The sequence below is a fragment of the Coptis chinensis genome, chromosome 6 (assembly GCF_015680905.1).
Source record: "Coptis chinensis isolate HL-2020 chromosome 6, ASM1568090v1, whole genome shotgun sequence".
Lineage (NCBI taxonomy): Eukaryota > Viridiplantae > Streptophyta > Magnoliopsida > Ranunculales > Ranunculaceae > Coptis > Coptis chinensis.
The window spans coordinates 85945207-85964933 of NC_141461.1; the positions used below are offsets into that span (position 1 = coordinate 85945207).

At 32.9% G+C, this 19727-nt stretch overlaps 1 protein-coding gene and 2 pseudogenes across 1 annotated transcript; all 3 read right to left on the minus strand.

Moving 5' to 3' along the window:
• Positions 1-4312: 4312 nt before the first annotated feature.
• Positions 4313-8079, minus strand: LOC147495044 (UTP--glucose-1-phosphate uridylyltransferase-like; annotated as a pseudogene).
• Positions 8080-11437: 3358 nt separating this feature from the next.
• Positions 11438-12021, minus strand: LOC147495045 (protein SPIRAL1-like 5; annotated as a pseudogene).
• Positions 12022-18747: 6726 nt separating this feature from the next.
• Positions 18748-19459, minus strand: LOC147495046 (protein SPIRAL1-like 5). Its single transcript, XM_086566257.1, has 2 exons — positions 19162-19459; positions 18748-19018 (listed from the first exon to the last, which is right to left on the minus strand). The coding sequence occupies exons 1-2, from the start codon at positions 19381-19383 to the stop codon at positions 18944-18946; spliced, it is 297 nt and encodes a 98-aa protein (XP_086422383.1). The 5' UTR covers positions 19384-19459; the 3' UTR covers positions 18748-18943.
• Between the last annotated feature and the right edge of the window lie 268 nt (positions 19460-19727).

Genomic DNA, 19727 nt, shown 5'->3' on the forward strand with positions numbered 1-19727 from the left:
ACTACATGCACTATTTGTCACTTTCAGTGCCTAACTTTTGAGAATGTGAATTCCATATTCCATCCCCGTGAGCATCTCTCATACCACCCGTGGTCAATCTTCACGGGTGTGATGTACAATTGGGCCCAATATAATTATCACAAGACGCAATCACCACCTCCCTAAGATTGTTGGATCATTCTACTCCATAGCCAATTAGCTAGCCATGATCTGATAAATAAATCATTTTTTTTATACTTAACCAATAAATATATGATCTCCACAATTTAAGGGGTCGTAAACACCCATATTGTCATGGCCAACACCAATTTAGATATTGGGCTACAAGCCTACGACACAAAGGAAGAAAGGCCTATCTCAGCTGTTCCCACAATGTGGGTTACTTGGTTTAAGCACAACCATAGATCGTGATTTCGAAAGGGCCGAAACAGTATTGAAATGACGATGGGTCCCAAACTCCCAATGACAAAATAGATTCGAAACAGATAAATTCCGAAATTTATTCGGAATATGTTGGAATTCTGATCGGTTTTTGAAACTGTTGGAATTTCAAGCATTCCGAAATCGTGAACTGTGAGCAGCACATCCGAAGACCCGAAGTAACAGATACTATACTAGCACCTTTTTGTATGAAGGGGGAACCCCTCATGTTGTCCAAATGGGAAGTCCCTGACATGAACTAATTTAGATTTGCAAACTAGAGAGTTTTGCATTGTTGCAAGTCACTTGCTCATTTAGAAAAAAAAAAAAAAAAAAAAAAATGGTGTAGCATAACCTATGGGATTGATCAGGTATTTCCATTGATTATGACTTATAGACGCCAAAGTTTCCATTGATCAGGTGTACGTGCGTTAATAGTTATCCAGCCCATGATCCTCCACCCAACCTATACACAAATTGCCTTCGCACTTGGCCAGATAGAAGAATTGGCTAGAAGCAGTTTGAGATATTTTCAATACGCGCATTGTGATGGTGTGGTGCGATTCATGTTGGAGCAACTAGTGCGGTACAGATGACCACCACATGTTTTCTTTCATGGACGAGCAATGGTTCCACTTCCACCCACAAAGTTTTACCCATCCTAAATTTATATTAAATGTACCAGTGCTGTTTTGCTCAGATTTTTGAAGTAAATAGAGTAGACATGCACGTGTGTTGCAAGAATCCTAACTCATTACACAGTTGCATAGACAGTACGTCCATATTTACATCCATATTGAAACACAAAAAATGTCTTAAATTGGGTGGCCTATAATTCTATATACATACTAGAAATTAAAACTTGGCTTCTAAGCGCTTAGGAGAAAATCTCCTCTTACACACGCTACTTCTTTGTGTTATTGCGTACAGTAGGATGCTACATAATCAACTCCTGACCTCTATTCTATCACACCAATTTACTCCAAATCGACAAACCTCAAATTGTTTCTTTAATTTTACCACAATCTTCGGTCAATGGACGCCATTTAAGTATAGACTTCATTCTGTTTCTTTCTAACCATTTTCTTCAATGCGCCAACTCAAACCAAAGGTTGTGGATGTATTGCACAAAAGACAAATTTTTTTGAATGAAATTTTTACAAAAACTCAAATTTCAATAAAAAAGATGTCAAAACAAAGGCAACAAATTGTGCTTATTGAGTTTGCTCAATGTGATGCACATTAAAGAATCACTCTTCTTTCTAATATATATATATATATATATATATATATATATAAGTAACTGGAAGACAAACAAACCAAAGGTTGTGGATGTATTGCACAAAAGACAAATTTTTTTGAATGAAATTTTTACAAAAACTCAAATTTCAATAAAAAAGATGTCAAAACAAAGGCAACAAATTGTGCTCATTGAGTTTACTCAATGTGATGCACATTAAAGAATCACTCTTCTTTCTAATATATATATATATATATATACACACAAGTAACTGGAAGACAAAGTTTTCATGAAAACTAGCTCCATGAAACAAGGTCTTAGCACTGTAGCCATGAATCAAGCCCAGTTTATTATGTGAGATAATAAGTAGGAGTGCTGAAAGGACCCAGCCTATGAATGAACTAGGCCCCCAGAATGAGAATCAGACATCTACACGCATCATTCTCTTATAGGTCCATGTTCGCTTGTCATGACTCTAGCATGAGCAGTCTAGCTTATGTAATCAACAAAGCAATTGCGTGAAGTTCATATTTTGCTTGGGACATGTTGTACATTTTTCGCCCCTTTGCCCATCCCTCTTTTTACACATGATATCATTCAGGGTTACGAGATATTACTATGTTTAGATTGTGCAAGGTAAGTTTAGAATGCATGGCTATATTGGAGAGTGTAGAAACGGTGGCAAGGGGATGGAGGAAACTCTGCTTAGAATTTGATTCCAGTGCAGGAAATACAAGCTTTTAACTCAGATATGTTACCATGGCAGATGCAAAAGAGGGGGAAGTGGTGCAAAAGGACAATACAAGAGCTAAGGATCTCCAGCACTTGGAAAGAAGCTAATACATCTGCTGACACAGCAGCAAAAAACTATGCTTTTACAATGACTAGCAATATGGTTTTCTTGTTTGAAGGGAGACCCAACTGGATCACTGTACCAAATGAGAAATAATCCCTCTATGCCAATATATAGATTTATAGATTTGTAAACTAACCGAGTGGTATTGTGCATATGTTTGGTAAATGTATACAGGAGACGGCTCTGGGCATTTGGGAGACAGGCAGCCAGCTACGGCCCCAAAGTTTGACCCAAAATTAGGGCCCAGTATTCCAAAAAATTACTACACTATTAATATATTTCTTCATTTAATCATCATTTCTACTCATCTAAACCACATCCTCCTTGAACATATTTTGCAAGATCAACTAATTATATTTGTTAAAGCTATCATAGAAGGGCTCCGCTTGCAGAGTTTGACTTAGCCCTCCAAAACCTCATGGCCGCCTCTTTATGTATATATAATCTACCTAGTACGGAAAATATGGTCTTTATTACAATGACACGTCCCACTAACCTAATGTGTAATGTACTTATTATTTATATCTCAACATATAAATACAATCTGCTTACTTAGCAATTAAAAAAAAAAAGTAGATGAAAATAAAACAGATAACTCAATCTTAAGCAATAGCAGTGTTTGCATGACACCACTAGAGAATTCACTTTTGTATAACCACCCTCTAGCAATAATCTAGGCTATGTGTACATATAATATTGAGGTGAAATGCACTTGTGCTGAAGCAACTAAGCACAAGCTAAAAGATATAGTTAATTCACCATTTTCATTATTTCACCTCATGTTAATTTGTTGATCATCAAAAAGACTCTTAAGAATTCCTTCGCCTCATACGTTTTCTTTATTTTCTGATCAATCTTTCCTTTCGCTTCTTCTCCTCGATCTCCTATCTTTTGATCTCTTTCCCTTTTCTACACAAGTCGACTATGTCAAAAATTCACAATCATTGCACCATCTCTTTCACTCATCCCAAATCAAATATGATTACCCTCCAGCCTCAAATCTCATCCTTACGTCATCTTCTTCTCCATTACTCAAAGTATAATGTTGATCTTTGCAACCTAACGTTGGTCACCACCGTTTTCTAATAATACCATTATAAAATACCAACAAAGGATTATATACATACACTACTACATAAAAGCTCATATACCACTGTTATTTACAGTGGTAAAAAGCCTTTAGCCACTGTTTTCATACCGTGGTAACAACCACCGTGACAAATACTTCTAACAAAACCGTGGGAAAAAGTACCTCTTATATACCACGGTTTTGAGTAAAACAGTGGTATTAGGATTTACAAACCGTGGTTAATAGTCTTTACAATTTTCTCTATCCGAGTTGCACCGTGGGAAATAGTGATACTATATATGACGGTTGGATAAAAACCGTGGTTTATAGAATCTCCTTATACATCAGTTCTTACAAAACCGTGGTTTATAGACATTTATAAAAAAAAAAAAAAAAAACCCCTAATTATTCGATTCTCATCATATTCAACCCTAGAACCTGCAACCTGTCCATTTTCACCATATCCACATTGGATTTAAAAACACATTGTTCAAATAAACAATTCATAGTGCAACAAACAAAATAAATAAATTTAGACATTGAATTGCTAAAAGAAGTTTGAACTTGTTCCATCCGGCCAAAACATTAAAATAATAATTACCAACTTGTTCCATTTAAAACATCAAAATAATGGTGAGATCAACCAAGTACCAAATCTTAACTGGAAAGGGTCAAAACCTAGCTAAGACAACGCTTTGGCTCGACGCTTCCATTATCTTTGGATGAATCTAAGAATTTCAAGTCGAACAACATCAAGTTCCTCTTGTATGTATGTATCTTTGAGGCTTAGATTTGTCATCTACACGATCAAAGATCAAAAGGTAATATAATAACTAAATAATTAATGAAGAATAACACAAAACAGAGAATGCTAATGTATGACGACTTCTACTTTACAGCCGAGAGTAAGGCCATATCAATGGGATTGAAAAATGTCGCAAGACCAGGAGGGCGTCTATTAGGAGTAATTGACAAGCTTAATATCAGAAAAATAAAAAATGGCCCTCACTTTCGGATTTGGAATGATTTCCATGTTTAGTGCATCAGCTTCCACAAGTCTCTTAATGGCCTTCAAATTCACCCACCTGGGAAACAAGGGTTTAGATTACAACCTAAACACACACCTGTAACTTTTCAAAAATATCAAACTAGTATAGATCACATACAAGTTGTTTGTGTTGAAGATCTTGAACTTTTCAATCGACTTGAACTCGTTCACCTAGATGAAACACAGATACACATGATAAAAAAATAGAAAAAAGAAAGATATTATGTTATAATAATTTTTTTAGAACAATAATACTTAATTTATATGTAGAAAGAGACAATATAAATTCAATAATCACACACTTACATGTTCATCGGGGACCTGAGCAATTTCCAGGAGCTGTGAATCATAACATCAAGGGCAAACGTCATTCGGGCTAAAACTTATCTTGACATAATAAGAGAATTAGATGAAGTATAGTAAAAAAAAGTATACAAGTAAGTTTATATTCTCACATACAAGACTCAAACAAACAAGCAGCACACACACATTCATAATTACGAGAACGTGTTATTAGTACTCTATAACTCTATCATTAAACACGTAGTGACAAGATGAGAATGAACCAACAAGTCTTAACAACCTAAATAATTGACTGACCAAATACCTGAACTTTTCCTTCATATGAAATAAGGGTGCCACCTTTAACATCTCTTTGGAGTTTTTCGGGGTCACACGTACAAAGGTGAACTTTAGGACAGGATTTGTAGTAGAAGAATCATGAAAACAATGCATTTCGAAAAGCAGAGAAATACACACACAAGCAAAAACAGGTAACAAGAATTTAAAGCGAAGAAGCATGAAGACATCTAGTATTTCCGAGTAGTACCTCCATACAAGACTCATTTTTGTTGTGGACCAAATGATTTAAGATTTCTGTTACACCCCAAGGAAAAGGTTACGCAAGAGTGATCTTTATGATAAATCATTTATCTTGATAACTTGAATACAAAGAATAATACAAAGGAGCTTGAGTTTCACGAGAATTCAATAATGTCGGTCAATAAAGAGTGGAAAAGGATACTTAAGTCAACAATAGCACCCAAGTTATCTGCATTTGCAACAAAACATACTCCTTGCCCTCAAGAGAATAAAATAAAATGTGGTTAGAGTAAACAACTACACGGAAAAAAATATGCTAAAACCGAAAACTAAATCAAGTACCAACCTGGCCCAATAAAGCATCGAGCTTTCCATTGTTCTTCAAGGAGGGGAATACATCACCGTAATTCGAGGAGGATACCTTCACATTAAAATAGCTGTAAGATGAAACAAATAACAGAACAACACATTTCCGTTGCCGAAATCTTAGATTGTGTTGTTTTGAGACAATATAGAAAAACTAAAGTCGCATACAAACACCTCGAATGGGGATTTATCGAAAAGGCCGAGGATATCTTTAAACTTAAATAGTTAAGCCACAAAACTTTTGATATCTCAATATGTGCCGGTGTACCACCTCTATGTTCTCACCAAAACGCGGACTAGGAGCATTGGTTACCTTCATATTGTTCTCGATTGAAAGAGCAAGTAAACTTTGCAAAGATCTTCTACTATCAAAACTTTAAAGCGGATAAACCCATTTAGGCATGTACACAAACTAAACTGTGAATGATGATGATCCAATTCCTGCACTTCTTTAAGCCTCTATCATACTACGCATACAATAGTTTTTTAGTAATAAAGTAAATCATAAGTTATATTTAACAAGTTCTTAAATAACAACTAGCAAAATAGTAACCATTGACACAGATAAGCATTTGCATTTATACCAAAAACAAAGCGAGCTATTACTATATAGTGCTTGAAGTGCAGGTCAAAAATCGCAAAGTGTTGTGGAAGTGAAGTTGAGTAAAATTAAAATAAGTAAAACACACAAGTTGAAGATATCCTAACTTTTAGTTTGTGGTTATGTGTTTAGACTGCTAAGCTCCTAAGAATTGCTTCGTAAATAAGAGAAACCAAAATCACAGAGAATGAGATGAACTTCATGAAAGCCTACCAGCCATCCTTTCCGGCCCGTCCCTTGCTAGGCAATGGCAAAAATCTTCAACAACCAATCGAGGATATTGGCTCTGCAAAAAACAAAATGAAATGTAATGAAAACATTTTTTCACATAAGTTTATAAGTATATCTTCGACAGAAAAAAAATAATAAATAAATAAAATGAAAAATAAAAACAACACACGATTCGGACACGGTTAAAGGTATGAATCTCAATGTTTGAATTTGATTATTTCTCCACAATCTACATTAGAGAGGCCAACAACACAGTTTAGTATCGTTAATTATGTGAGAGAGGGAGAGAGAGAAGTATTTGATCTCTTACCTTTTGAGTATCGTCATGTGTGTTGAACGAATTCATTAGAGAAGCGGAACATTACACCCATACATGGAATTCAGATCAGTATGAACGTTGAACAGTAAGATACTAGAGAAGTAGAAAAAAGAAAGCACTCATCAAGAAAAGAAAAAAAAAATGGCATAACCTCGACCTCTATTTGGATAACAATTAAATCAAGAAACGTCAACCCATTGCGAACTTCGATAACAGATCTGAATTAAAAAGTTGCAAAACATTACATCGTAAAAAACATATAGCTAATATGAAGAGTTCCATATGGGTAACAAAGCGGAAGCACAATAGAAAAGGGTACACTGAAATTAAACAGGCATATAGTCGTTGAAACTCAACATACCATTTAGGTTGTACAAGAAAACCCATAAAGTCTCTAACTAAGATAATAAAAGAGAAAAGACAAAATAAAATCAATGTTTAAAACCTAGTACTTGCTTTTTAGTGAAGTATCAATTACAAACTAACGAGTAACAAAGACAAAGAACAACACAATGCATTTTACTTTCGGCTAATAAACAATATGAACTTCAATCGCAGTATTTTCACTAATGCCGAAAAGAATCTTATACTATTCAGCTTTCGAAATTGAGGACAAAAAATATAACATCAAGAAAAGAAAAGAAAAGAAAAAATCATTCTTAATTATCATAAAAGGTACAAAAAAAAAAACAAGAAGATCTCTTAATACCTTTGCTTCTGAAGAAGCTCTGAAATTCAGATTTAGTTAGAAATCCACTTGTGCTTAAAACTTGTCTAGATTTTCATTGAAAACTCTAAAAATTTCCCAACCAGGTATTTTGCATAGGATTTGGTTGAAACTCCCGAAAAAAAACATTGTTTTAAGAAAAAAAACATTACCCATTAGAAAAGATTGAATCTTTTCTAGGGATTAAAAAGGGCGAAATTGAAAAATTCAAACCCAAGCAAACAACCAATCATGGAAACCAAACCCTAATGCATTGAATGGTGTTTCATTGCAGAGTACAAAACCGCAATAAATTGAACGGGTTTTGATATTGTACAATAATTTCTTGATTACCTCGAAAATCTAGGTCCAAGATGATCAAGGATGGTCCTGCAGCCCATAGCGATTCAAGTAGATTAAGGAAGAGAGGGAGTTGTATCTCAAATTTTCTTTTGGAGAACTTTGTCGATCCATAGCGATGCAAGTAGATTAGGCATCGAGGGTTGCCCAATCTCAAATTCTTTAAGTTTTTTTTTTTTTTGATGATAAATTCTTAAAGTGGTTAGTGCTAAATGATGTTCATTATCGGGAAAAAAAAAACTGCTATATGATGACCCCTTTATCCACGGTAGGGTTATTTTTTCCAAAACATTAGCCACATTTTAAGCGAAACGGTAGGGTATATGAAAATCAAAAACAAATCAGGCGATATTGGGTAGTTCCATGGTAAATGGCATCTATATACCAATCGCTTTACGAGACCAGTGGTATTTGATTGTACTAAAATTAAAAAAAGCCAATGTACCGTGGTTAATGACTATTAGCCACTGTTATTAGGCAAACAGTGGTATATACTAGTTGACCAACCGTGGCTAATGTGCATTTCTGTAGTAGTGATATATGTTTATAATACCAGATATATTGATTTTGTAACCCTTTTTTGGCAAGCTTAGAAATAGTCAAATGACCCGATTTTTTGTGGAGGTCATATCCACGGTGAGAGCATCTTATCCACAAAACATTAGCTCTTAAATCATCTTGACGACTCCTGTGGGGAGTATTGTAAAGTGTTATAAATGGGACCTACCCTATATATATATATATATATATATATATATATATATATATATATATATATATATATATATATATATATATATATATATTTTTGATTGGTATGAATTTGTTAGAAATGACGCTTTTTCCGTTAGTATAGCTTATTTCGAAATATTTATACCGTTTCTTTTATATGGTCTCGCTTATTCATATTTTCAGAATTTTAACTTAATCAATTTTTTTGTTAAAATAGGTCCTAGGATAATTTTTTGGGACAAAATACTAAATGTAATATATAATTGGTCATATAATTGAGGTTATATATATATATATATATATAGGTTCGCTACGTCGACATACAAAATTGACATACGCATTCCAAAAGCAGATTTACATATTGAACTAAGGGCTGATTTTTAGTAGAGATGACTTACCTACTATGGATAGTATCTCCACAAAAAATCATCTCAATCGGATATGTCTAGTCTTGTCAAAAGAGTGTTAAAATTCTGGACCGTCAGATAAATTTTTAATTTAAACTCAATTTTTGGTAGGGTTAGAAATGTTCAAAGGAGCTGATTTTTTGTAGAGATGATATCCATATTGTAGGAGATCATCTCCTATAATATTGTAGAGATCACATCTCCAGAATTTTAGAGATCATCTCCTACACATCTCCTACATTATAGAGATCATCTCCATAATGTGATCTCCATATTGTAGAGATCACATCTCCAAAAAATCAGTTTTTAGTTCATTATGTAGATATGTAGGATTGCGTATGTCAATTTTGTATGTCAACCCAAAATTGACATACTAAATTGACATACGCATTCCAAAAACAGATTTGCATATTGAACAAAGGGCTAATTTTTGGTAGAGATGACTTACCTACTATGGATAGTATCTCCACAAAAAATCACCTCAATCGGATATGTCTAGTCTTGTCAAAAGAGTGTTAAAATTTTGGACCGTCAGATAAATTTCTAATTTGAACTCAATTTTTGGTAGGGTTTGAAATGTTCAAAGGAGCTGATTTTTTGTGGAGATGATCTTCATGTTGTAGAGATCACATCCCCAGAAAATTAGTTTTTAGCTCATTATGTAGATATGTAGGATTGCGTATGTCAATTTTGTATGTCGACGATTTTGACCTTAAATAAGTACCAAATCTAAAACACCCACAACTTCATCTACAAAATGATTTAAACCCTAATCTTTTGTACATATGATCTACTAACCATAAAGAACATCTCTACAAAAATTCAACTCGTTTGATATCCTCTAACTTAGATAAAATTGTTTTCCACTTTTGAATATATATATAAAGGTCCGTAAAAATGTCTAGTTTTTGCATTCATCTTTTGCCGTGTTAAAAATTGTCAAACGAGTTGAATTTTTGTAGAGATGTTCTTTATAGTTAATCAGATCATATGCACAAAAAGATTATGGTTTAAATCATTTTGTAGGTGAAGTTGTGGGTGTTTTAGATTTGGTACTTATTTAAGGTCCTTATTTAAGATCCTTTTAGGAGACGGGCTATATATATATATATATATATATATATATATATATATATATATATATACAGACCATTTTTACCAAATCTAAAACACCCACAACTTCATCTACAAAATGATTTAAACCCTCTTTCTTTTGTACATATGATCTACTAACCATAAAGAACATCTCTACAAAAATTCAACTCGTTTGATATCCTCTAACTTAGATAAAATTGTTTTCCACTTTTGAATATATATATATAAAGGTCCAGAAATGTCTAGTTTTTGCATTCATCTTTTGCCAGTGTTAAAAATTGTCAAACGAGTTGAATTTTTGTAGAGATGTTCTTTATAGTTAACAGATCATATGCACAAAAGATTATGGTTTAAATCATTTTGTAGGTGAAGTTGTGGGTGTTTTAGATTTGGTACTTATTTAAGGTCCTTATTTAAGATCCTTTTAGGAGACGGGCTATATATATATATATATATATATTCAACAATGCTTATAACTGAATTCTGCTAAAACTCGATCTAGGAGAGAGCACAAATTTTTTCCATAATGTAGCAAGCAAAGACATAATAGTTGTTTATTAATGAACTTATTAGCCGGTTGATCAACTGAGAAAAGCATGATTTGATTTCAATGATTTGTGAATAATACAAAAAGAAAGAAGAAATGGGAATCATATTCAAGTACTTCAAATAAACTAAAATAAACACAACACATACATTCAACATGATTTGATTTCAATGATTTGTGAATGATACAAAGAGAAAGAAGAAACGAGAATCTTAATTCAAGTACTTCAAACTAAAATAAACACAACTCATACATTTAGAAATTGAATTAGTACTAGTATTCTGAGAAACAGGCGGAATGAAATGCCTACATTTTTATCTTTCCAATGGCTAAATTCAAACTGTGATTTGACATGTCGATAAGAAATCTATATTATGTTAAGATCCTATCCCTAATCGTGGGATCTTGGTGTAAACTGCTATACCATGTCAATGGATGATGTCACTTTAAGGCCAATTTTTTGATATTATAATGAGGTAACAAAAATTCAGATAATTAGCTTATATTAAATCTTCATCAATATTGAGTCTAATATCTTCATGATTAAAGATGAGCACCACAATCAAATAGTAAGTAAACATTTGAATAGGTTTTACATATATTATTGGGAAATAAAAGCCTTATTTAATTTATATTGTATAGATCGATTAGATGCGCTACACACAATATCTTAGAACGTCATTTGTAGTGATCTATCATACAAGCAAGTTATGTCACTTGTCTCCAAACAAGTATCCAAGAGATGAATCTCCACTAGGAACAGATCAAACCTTTGTGGAGGGACGGTCCTGAAAAAATCAAGTACATCTAATGAAGATCTATTCACTAATATGCATTTAACTAGTTTTCACGTATTTAAGATACATAGATTGATATATAAGTTAATTCCTAGAGAACGATTGATATATATGTTGATCATTTGAGTACTTAAAGTGATGAAGTTGCCTGTGTTTTGGCTTTGGAATTGAGTTCTGAAATAGTAGTTTGTTATATTTGAAGGAGCATAGACTTGAGGTGCTTTCTTTGTGGTGTTATCATCTCCCCATGGAGGCTTGGTTACTGGTGGTTTCATGACTGGATGTGGCATGGTTGGTTCATCAGAACCGAATAGATAGCCTAACGAGCTGTGTCCACCACCAGAGCTTCCACTTCTACTCATAGTTAAACTCTCTCAGTTAGTTTCTTTGGCTTGAAATGACGAGACCCACTTCTCTGCATCACTCTTACATATAGTGATAGCATGTAGTACATAGACAACATATTACTATGGTTGAGGGTATTTTGTTGTACTATTGTAAGTGCACATAATTATTTTTTCTTACAAAAATATGTATCATATACCGTGTTTTACAAATTGATAATAAAAATAAATAATAGGTGGTTGGTAGTTTTTTTTTTACAAAAATATGTATCATATACCGTGTTTTACAAATTGATAATAAAAATAAATAATAGGTGGTTGGTAGTTTTTTTTTTCTTGCAAAGGAATATAATAGAATTGTTTTGGCAAAGTATTTAACCTCTTGATTTATTCGTTCTGAAAAAATTAGTTTCAGTTAGTTTATTCAGTTTTTAAGCTACAAACTCATATGATATGTTTATCATGTAACACCTATTTATACTTTTATAATCTACTTTAGTTATGTTCATATCTTTCTAGGGGACTTTTGTATTACAATGTGCTTCAAGATGAATTGTTCATTTTCTTCATAAATATGTTAGTATATGTTGTATTTCGATTTTCATTCATGAGGTTCGGATATTGCTACTTTTGCAAAGAAGAGAGACAAGTTGGTTAACAATCAGTATCTAGTAGGCTTAGTATCCCATTATAGGTTGATACTTTTGCAACTTATTAATTATTACATGTTTAACTTTATAGTGATATCGTTATCATCGCGTTGGCTACCGGTCATTTTCCATCAATCTTTTTAGTCAATAGGAGTTTATTGTGAAATTCGCACAATTAGTCACAAACTCACACCATATATATAACGTATATGTTCCACCCTGGAATGGGGTTCCCAAAAGCTTATAGAGACTGCATTTGCCCAGGCCATGGATGTAGTATTTCATTTGGATTGTTTGATCGGGAAGTCACGACTACGTGATGCTCTTGTGAGATCTTCTTTGTTCCAAATCAAGTAAATATTATGAATCATTTTGAGAAATTATTGTGTTAAAAGATTTTGGAATCATATGGACAATCTTTAAATGGAAATTAAAAGGGGGTATAATAAATATGTTTAGCTAAAAGTGATGGAGATAAGAGAGGCTTGATGATTATCGGGAAAAAAAAGGGAGGCTTTATTGAAATAAAATTGCAAATGAACCCCTTAATGACTTGTATTCCTCTTTAAAAGGTACAAAGTACTAGTTAAGTTGGGTCTAATCAATTAAGTTGGGTCTGGTCTAATCGTCTAAGCAGACTTGTTTTGGGAGAAACGTTAGTGGGCCAAAAAAAACTAAGCAAACATTAATCAATCAATCTTAGAAAGATGTGGTTTTTATTTGAAGTCCTCGTTGGCTATGCATCTAGGTTAGTCCAACGGGGACAACCAAATATATGGCTAGAAAGGTATCACATCATAAATTTAAATTTGGGACTTATCGCATCGCTTGTACGAGAAAAAACATGTCAAACTGTTCCATTCCAATGGGTGTTTTTGAGCTGGTTTAGCATCGGTTAATGGATGGCATAAATTGTGTTGTCTGTGTGATAAGTTGTAACGGACGACAAAAATTGATACAGATGACACAATTTATATCGCATGTTTACAACTTAAGTATTTTTGTCCGTCTATCTCTCTAAACTTTATTTTGGTAGTTGCTATATAAGGCCACAAATTTAGCTGGATAGATCACACCAACCAAATTTAGAACCCATCTAGCACCACTAATCAATATGTAAATTTAAACATTGAGAGTCAAGACCTTGCACATTGATTTGAATGACGACCCCAATTCGTTACAATGTTACATACACCTCATTTCAACAAAAATAACTCCTCTTGTAATAATAATTTTATAAAGTTTACCGACTATTATACAGCTCATTTCAACAAAAATAACTCCTCTTGTAATAATAATAACAGAAACACCAGAGATATCAGTAAATTTAAGCATTGAGAGTCAAGACTTTGCACGTGGGTTTATATGACGATCCGGCCAATTCATTACATACACCTCTATTCTTTAAATTACAGCTCCTCTTGTAATCTAATTAATTAAATGATTAGTATAGTAATCTAAAAATTATGTGTCTCGTTGAATTTTGTAAGTTCAACATGTGTCTTCTCAAATTGAGTTAACCTATTTTATAAAGATTCCATCAATGAATAAAGTTTGTGTGACTAGTGACTACCAATTACCGACTATTACATGGGCATATCTAAGAATATCAGTAACAGAAACACCAGAGATTTTGTCATGACACGAGATTTTGTACAATGTTACATTTGTGTCAACTTCACTTTATCCGTTACATCAACAAAAATATAATATAATAAATAAATAAATAAAGTGTGGCTTCGAAATCCAAAATCAAGAAAGGGTAAAACAAAATGGGGAATCATCTAAATTGTGTGCAGAGAAGAGAAGAAGAGGAGGAGGAGGAGAAGTGGTCAATGACGACGGAGGTGGTCCTCCATATATATGATGTAACAAATAGTGGATATGATAAAACAATTAAACAACACAAACTCATGTCCGCCTTTTTATGTATATATGACCTACCTAGTAGGGAAAATATGCTATTCATTACAATGACACAGTCGTCCCACTTATAACCTGATGTGTAATAATGCACTTATTATGTATATGTCAACATATCAATACAATCTTCTCACTTAGCAATATATATATATAGATAAAAATAAAACAAATAACTCGATCTTAAGCAATGGTAGTGTTTGCATGACACTATTAGAGAATTCACTTTTGTATAGCCACCCTCTATCAATAATCTAGGCTATGTGTACATATAATATTGAGGTGAAATGCACTTGTGCTGAAACAACTAAGCACAAGCTAAAAGATATAGTTACTTTACCATTTTCATTATTTCACCTCATGTTAATTTGTTGATCATCAAAAAAACTCTTAAGAATTCCTTTGCCTCATACACTTTCTTTCCTTTCTCGATCTTTCCTCTCGCTTCTTCTCCTCAATCTCCTCTCTTCTGATCTCTTTCCCTTTTCTACACAAATCGACTATGCCAAAAATTCACAATCAACAACCCTCAAATTTCATCCCTACATGCCATCTTCTTCCATTACATTGATCTTTGCAACCTAATGTTGGTCACCACCGTTTTCTAATAATACCATTATAAAATACCAACAAAGGATTATATACATATATGTTTATATGTTTATGTTTTCACATTTAAATAAACACCTTCCATTCTTTTAGTTTCAAAAGTTCAAAACCCTAGCTATCAACTCTAGTGCATCAAATATATATATATATATATATATATATATATATATATATATATATATATATATATATCAACTTCCCGGATAAAAAATCTTCCTACTAAACAAATTCAAATGCACTCTCCCTTTTCTCCACTTTTTCTCCAACCCCACTTTCTCTCTCCTCTCTCTCTCTTTACTTTATTGATTTTCTTTGACCCCAGCACACTCTTTTTTCTCTCTCTCTCTCTACTTTATCAAACAATTTTACGTGTACTTTTTTTTTCTCTTTTCTCTCAACTTTTTTCTCCAACCCCACCTTTTCTCTCCTCTCTTTTTACTTTATTGATTTTCTTTGACCCATTCTCTTTCTTTCTCTCCTCTCTCTCTTTTTATCAAACAATTTCAATGATTTCTTTCTTTCCACTTTTTTCTCCAACCCCACATTTTCTCTCTCCTCTTTTTTACTTTATTTGTATACAAATATATCTCAAGTATATATACAAAAATAGTTGTTCATCCAAGTATCAATTCAAAGCCTTGAAAATATACATGGTTAACAAAATATTATATAGATTTGATCGGTAAAGAAGGAAATATATTTGAAATGAGTAGATATTGAATGAATATCAAGTACTTTGCTATATCAAATTTGCTACACCACTAAATAAATGTGATTCTTAGGCTAGTGAAAACCACTATCATCATGAGAGAGACCGGCTTTTCAATGAGCCAATCTTCTTGAAATCTATAAGGACTATAGTTTCTAGCATATAGCTCACATTTGTTCGATTATCAAACATGGCGAGTCTGATTGAGGTAATAAACTTCAATATCTCTCTATGTAGTATTCAACATGGATACATGTCTTTGTATCCGTCTTGGATATTCTTGAAAATATGATCCGTCAATGTTACATAGACTCGATGTTTGTCATGATGCATTGTTGCCTATGTCCCTTAAGCTACTTTTCTCTTATTTGCATTATTCTCTAACTTTGCATAAATCATAACTCACTTTCTCTTATTTGCATTATTCTCTAATCTAACTTCACTTGTATGTACAAAATTATGTTCTTTTCAAGGGCTTAGTTAATCACATTTTGGTATTTTTCTATAGGCCCTCGAGGTTATTGAGCTTTATCGAGAAAACACATGGCTTGTTCGGGATTTCCAAAGGGAGCTTGATGGACATGTCATGCAATGTTAAATCAAAATGGAAATCATGTGATCGAATGTGTTCCTACTGAGAAAATTGGATTTATCATTTCGCTTTTTTCATGTCAAGTCTGGAGTTCAAACTAAAGAGAGAGGAGAGAGAAAAAAGGTTTTTCATGTGGGGTTGGAGAAAAAAGTGGAGAGAAAGGAGATAGAAAAAACATATGTGAAAGTGTTTGATAAAGTGGAGAGAGAGGGGAGAGAGAAATAGAGTGTGTGGGGTCAAAGAAAATCAATAAAGTAGAGAGAGAGAGAGAGGAGAGAGAAAGAATGGGGTTGGAGAAAAAGTTGAGAGAAAGGAGAGAAAAAATCAAATCGTGAATTTGTTTTTATCCTAAGATTTTTTATCCGGAAGTCCCGACTAGAGCAAAACTATATATATATATATATGTTTCTCTGAAGGACGCCCTTAAACGGACTTGACAAAAAAATGAATCTCACGTTCCCACAATAAAAAATAGGGAAATAAAAGGAAATAACTAACCTCTTATTTTCTCTCTCTCCTAGTCCTTAATATTCTCTATTATGTCTTTCTCTATCCCAAATCAAATATTAACAACTCTATATTCAAAATAAAAAGAAAAGAAACAAAACTTAAATTTCGATACCATTTAGAGATACAAAAGGTGGTAGTGTCATATGAATATATTGCGCTTGCGCAATGCCTCAATACTATCCAGAACTAAAAAATGATCAACTAAATAAATTTTAAAGCATTAATATGTGAATCTTTTTTATTATTATGTCGGCTCCAACATCGCAACAAGATCTGATGGTATTTTATGGAGCAAAGTATAAGTTTTGGTAAACTCTAATTGAGTTATTGAATCTACTTTAGCAGCCACTGCATTCTTTTATTCAATCGTTGCCACTGTTCTTCTCTTCAAATTTTCAAATTCAATCATCGTGGTTGTTTGTTTGCTACAACAACTCTCCATTCTTTTGTATACTCTTGTTTTCTCCGGCCACCACCTTTTCTTCTTTATTTTGTTGCTATTGTGTGTGCTTTCCGTTACTAAATAGTTGTAGTTGTAGAGGAATCTCTTTTTTTTTTTTTGATATTGCAATTGGTTAAAATGTTCATATGGAGTTTTGTGCTTGGTAAATAATTGAGTGAGGCTTCATTGAATAAGGTATTAAAGGTCTTGATTGATTCTTTGCACTTAGCTCTTTTGCTTGAGCGTTGGCTAAACTATATTATTTTCAGTCTCAATAATTCCAAGTTCAAGCAAACCAAACCCAACAAAACTAACAAATCGAAGTCATCCGATAAATCATGAGCAACAAATTGCCATTAGTGAACTAGCTCAACTACTTTGAGGTACTTGAACCAATCGAATTTTCTTTGTAGAAACGACGCCCCAAACGCCTCTAAGTGACCACCACCATCTATAAATTCTCAAAACACGCTCAATTCTTTGAATTTTCAAAGTCTAATATCCACCTATCAACATCAAACACCATTATTTCAGTATTCCATGTCAATTTTGTTTGGTAAAATAAACAATCATGTTATAAAGGGCAAAGCTTTCTTTATGGTTTTGTTAATATGGAGCAAGACATATAGAATATTGGGGGTTTATTTCCATTTTTTTCACTATATTCTTTCTTTTTTAGTGCATATATTCTTTCCTCATTTCTTTTTTGAGTGTGAGTCCGCTCAAAATCCGTATTATAGTCCACTTAAGAGCCAACCTATATATATATATATATATATATATATATATATATATATATATAGCACATCTTCAACAATGCTTATAACTAAATTCTACTAAAACTTGATCTAGGAGAGAGCACATATTTTTTCCTTCATGTCTAACATGCAAAGACAGAATAGTTGTTTATTAAGGAACTAATTAGCTTGTTGATCAACAGGACAAAGCATGCATGATTTGATTTCAATGATCTGTGAATAATATAAATAGAAAGAAAAACGAGAATCATAATTCAAGTACTTCAAACTAAAATAAACACAACACATATATTCAGCAATTGAATCGGTACTAGTATTCTGATCGAGAAGCACATACATTCAGCAATTGAATCAGTACTAGTATTCTAAGAAGCAGGCTGAATGAAATACCTACATTTTTATCTTTCCAATGGCTACATTCAAATTGCGGTTTGACATGTCGGTAAGAAATCTATATTCTGTTAAGATCCTAGCCCTAATCATAGGATCTTGGTGTAAACTGCTATATATACCATGTCAATGGACGATGTCACTTTAAGGCCAATTTTTTGATATTATAGTGACGTAACAAAAATTCATATTAGCTTATATTAAATCTGTATCAATATTGAGTCTAATATATTCATGTTTAAAGACGAGCACCACAGTCAAATAGTAAGTAAACATTTGAATAGGTTTTACATAAATTATTAGGAAATAAAAGCCTTATTTATACTGTATAGATCGATTAGATGCGCTGCACACAATATCTTAGAACGTCATTTGTAGTGATCTATCATACAAACAAGTTATGTCACTTGTCTCCAAACAAGTATCCAAGAGATGAATCTCCACCAGGAACAGATCGAACCTTTGTGGAGGGACGGTCCTGAAAAAATCAAGTCTAATGAAGATCTATTCACTAATTTGCATTTAATTAGTTTTCATCTATTTAAGATATATAGATCAATATATAATTAAGTTAATGCCTAGAGAGCGATTGATGTATAGGTTGTTCATTTGAGTACTTACAGTGATGAAGTTGCCTGTATTTTGGCCTTGAGTTCTGAAATAGTAGTTTGTGACATTTGATGGAGCATAGACTTGAGGTGCTTTCTCTGTGGTGTTATCATCTCCCCATGGAGGCTTGGTTACTGGTGGTTTCATGACTAGAGGTGGCCTGGTTGGTTCATCAGAACCGAATAGATAGCCTAACGAGCTGTGTCCACCGCCAAAGCTTCCACCTTTACTCATAGTTAAACTCTCTCAATTAGTTTCTTTGGCTTGAAATGAAGAGACCCACTTCTCTTAGCACTCTTACATATAGTGATAGCATGTAGTACATAGACAACAAAATAATATGGTTGAGGATATTTTATTGTACTATTGTAAGTACACATAATTCTTTTTTCTTACAAAAATATGTATCATAATGTGTTTTACAAATTGATAATAAAAAGAAATAATAGGTGGTTGGTAGGTTTTTTTTTTGTTTTTTGTTTTTTTTTTCTTGAAAAGGAATAGAATTGTTTTGGCAAAGTATTTAACCGTACCTCTTGATTTATTTGTTCCGAAAAAATTAGTTTTAGTTTATTCAG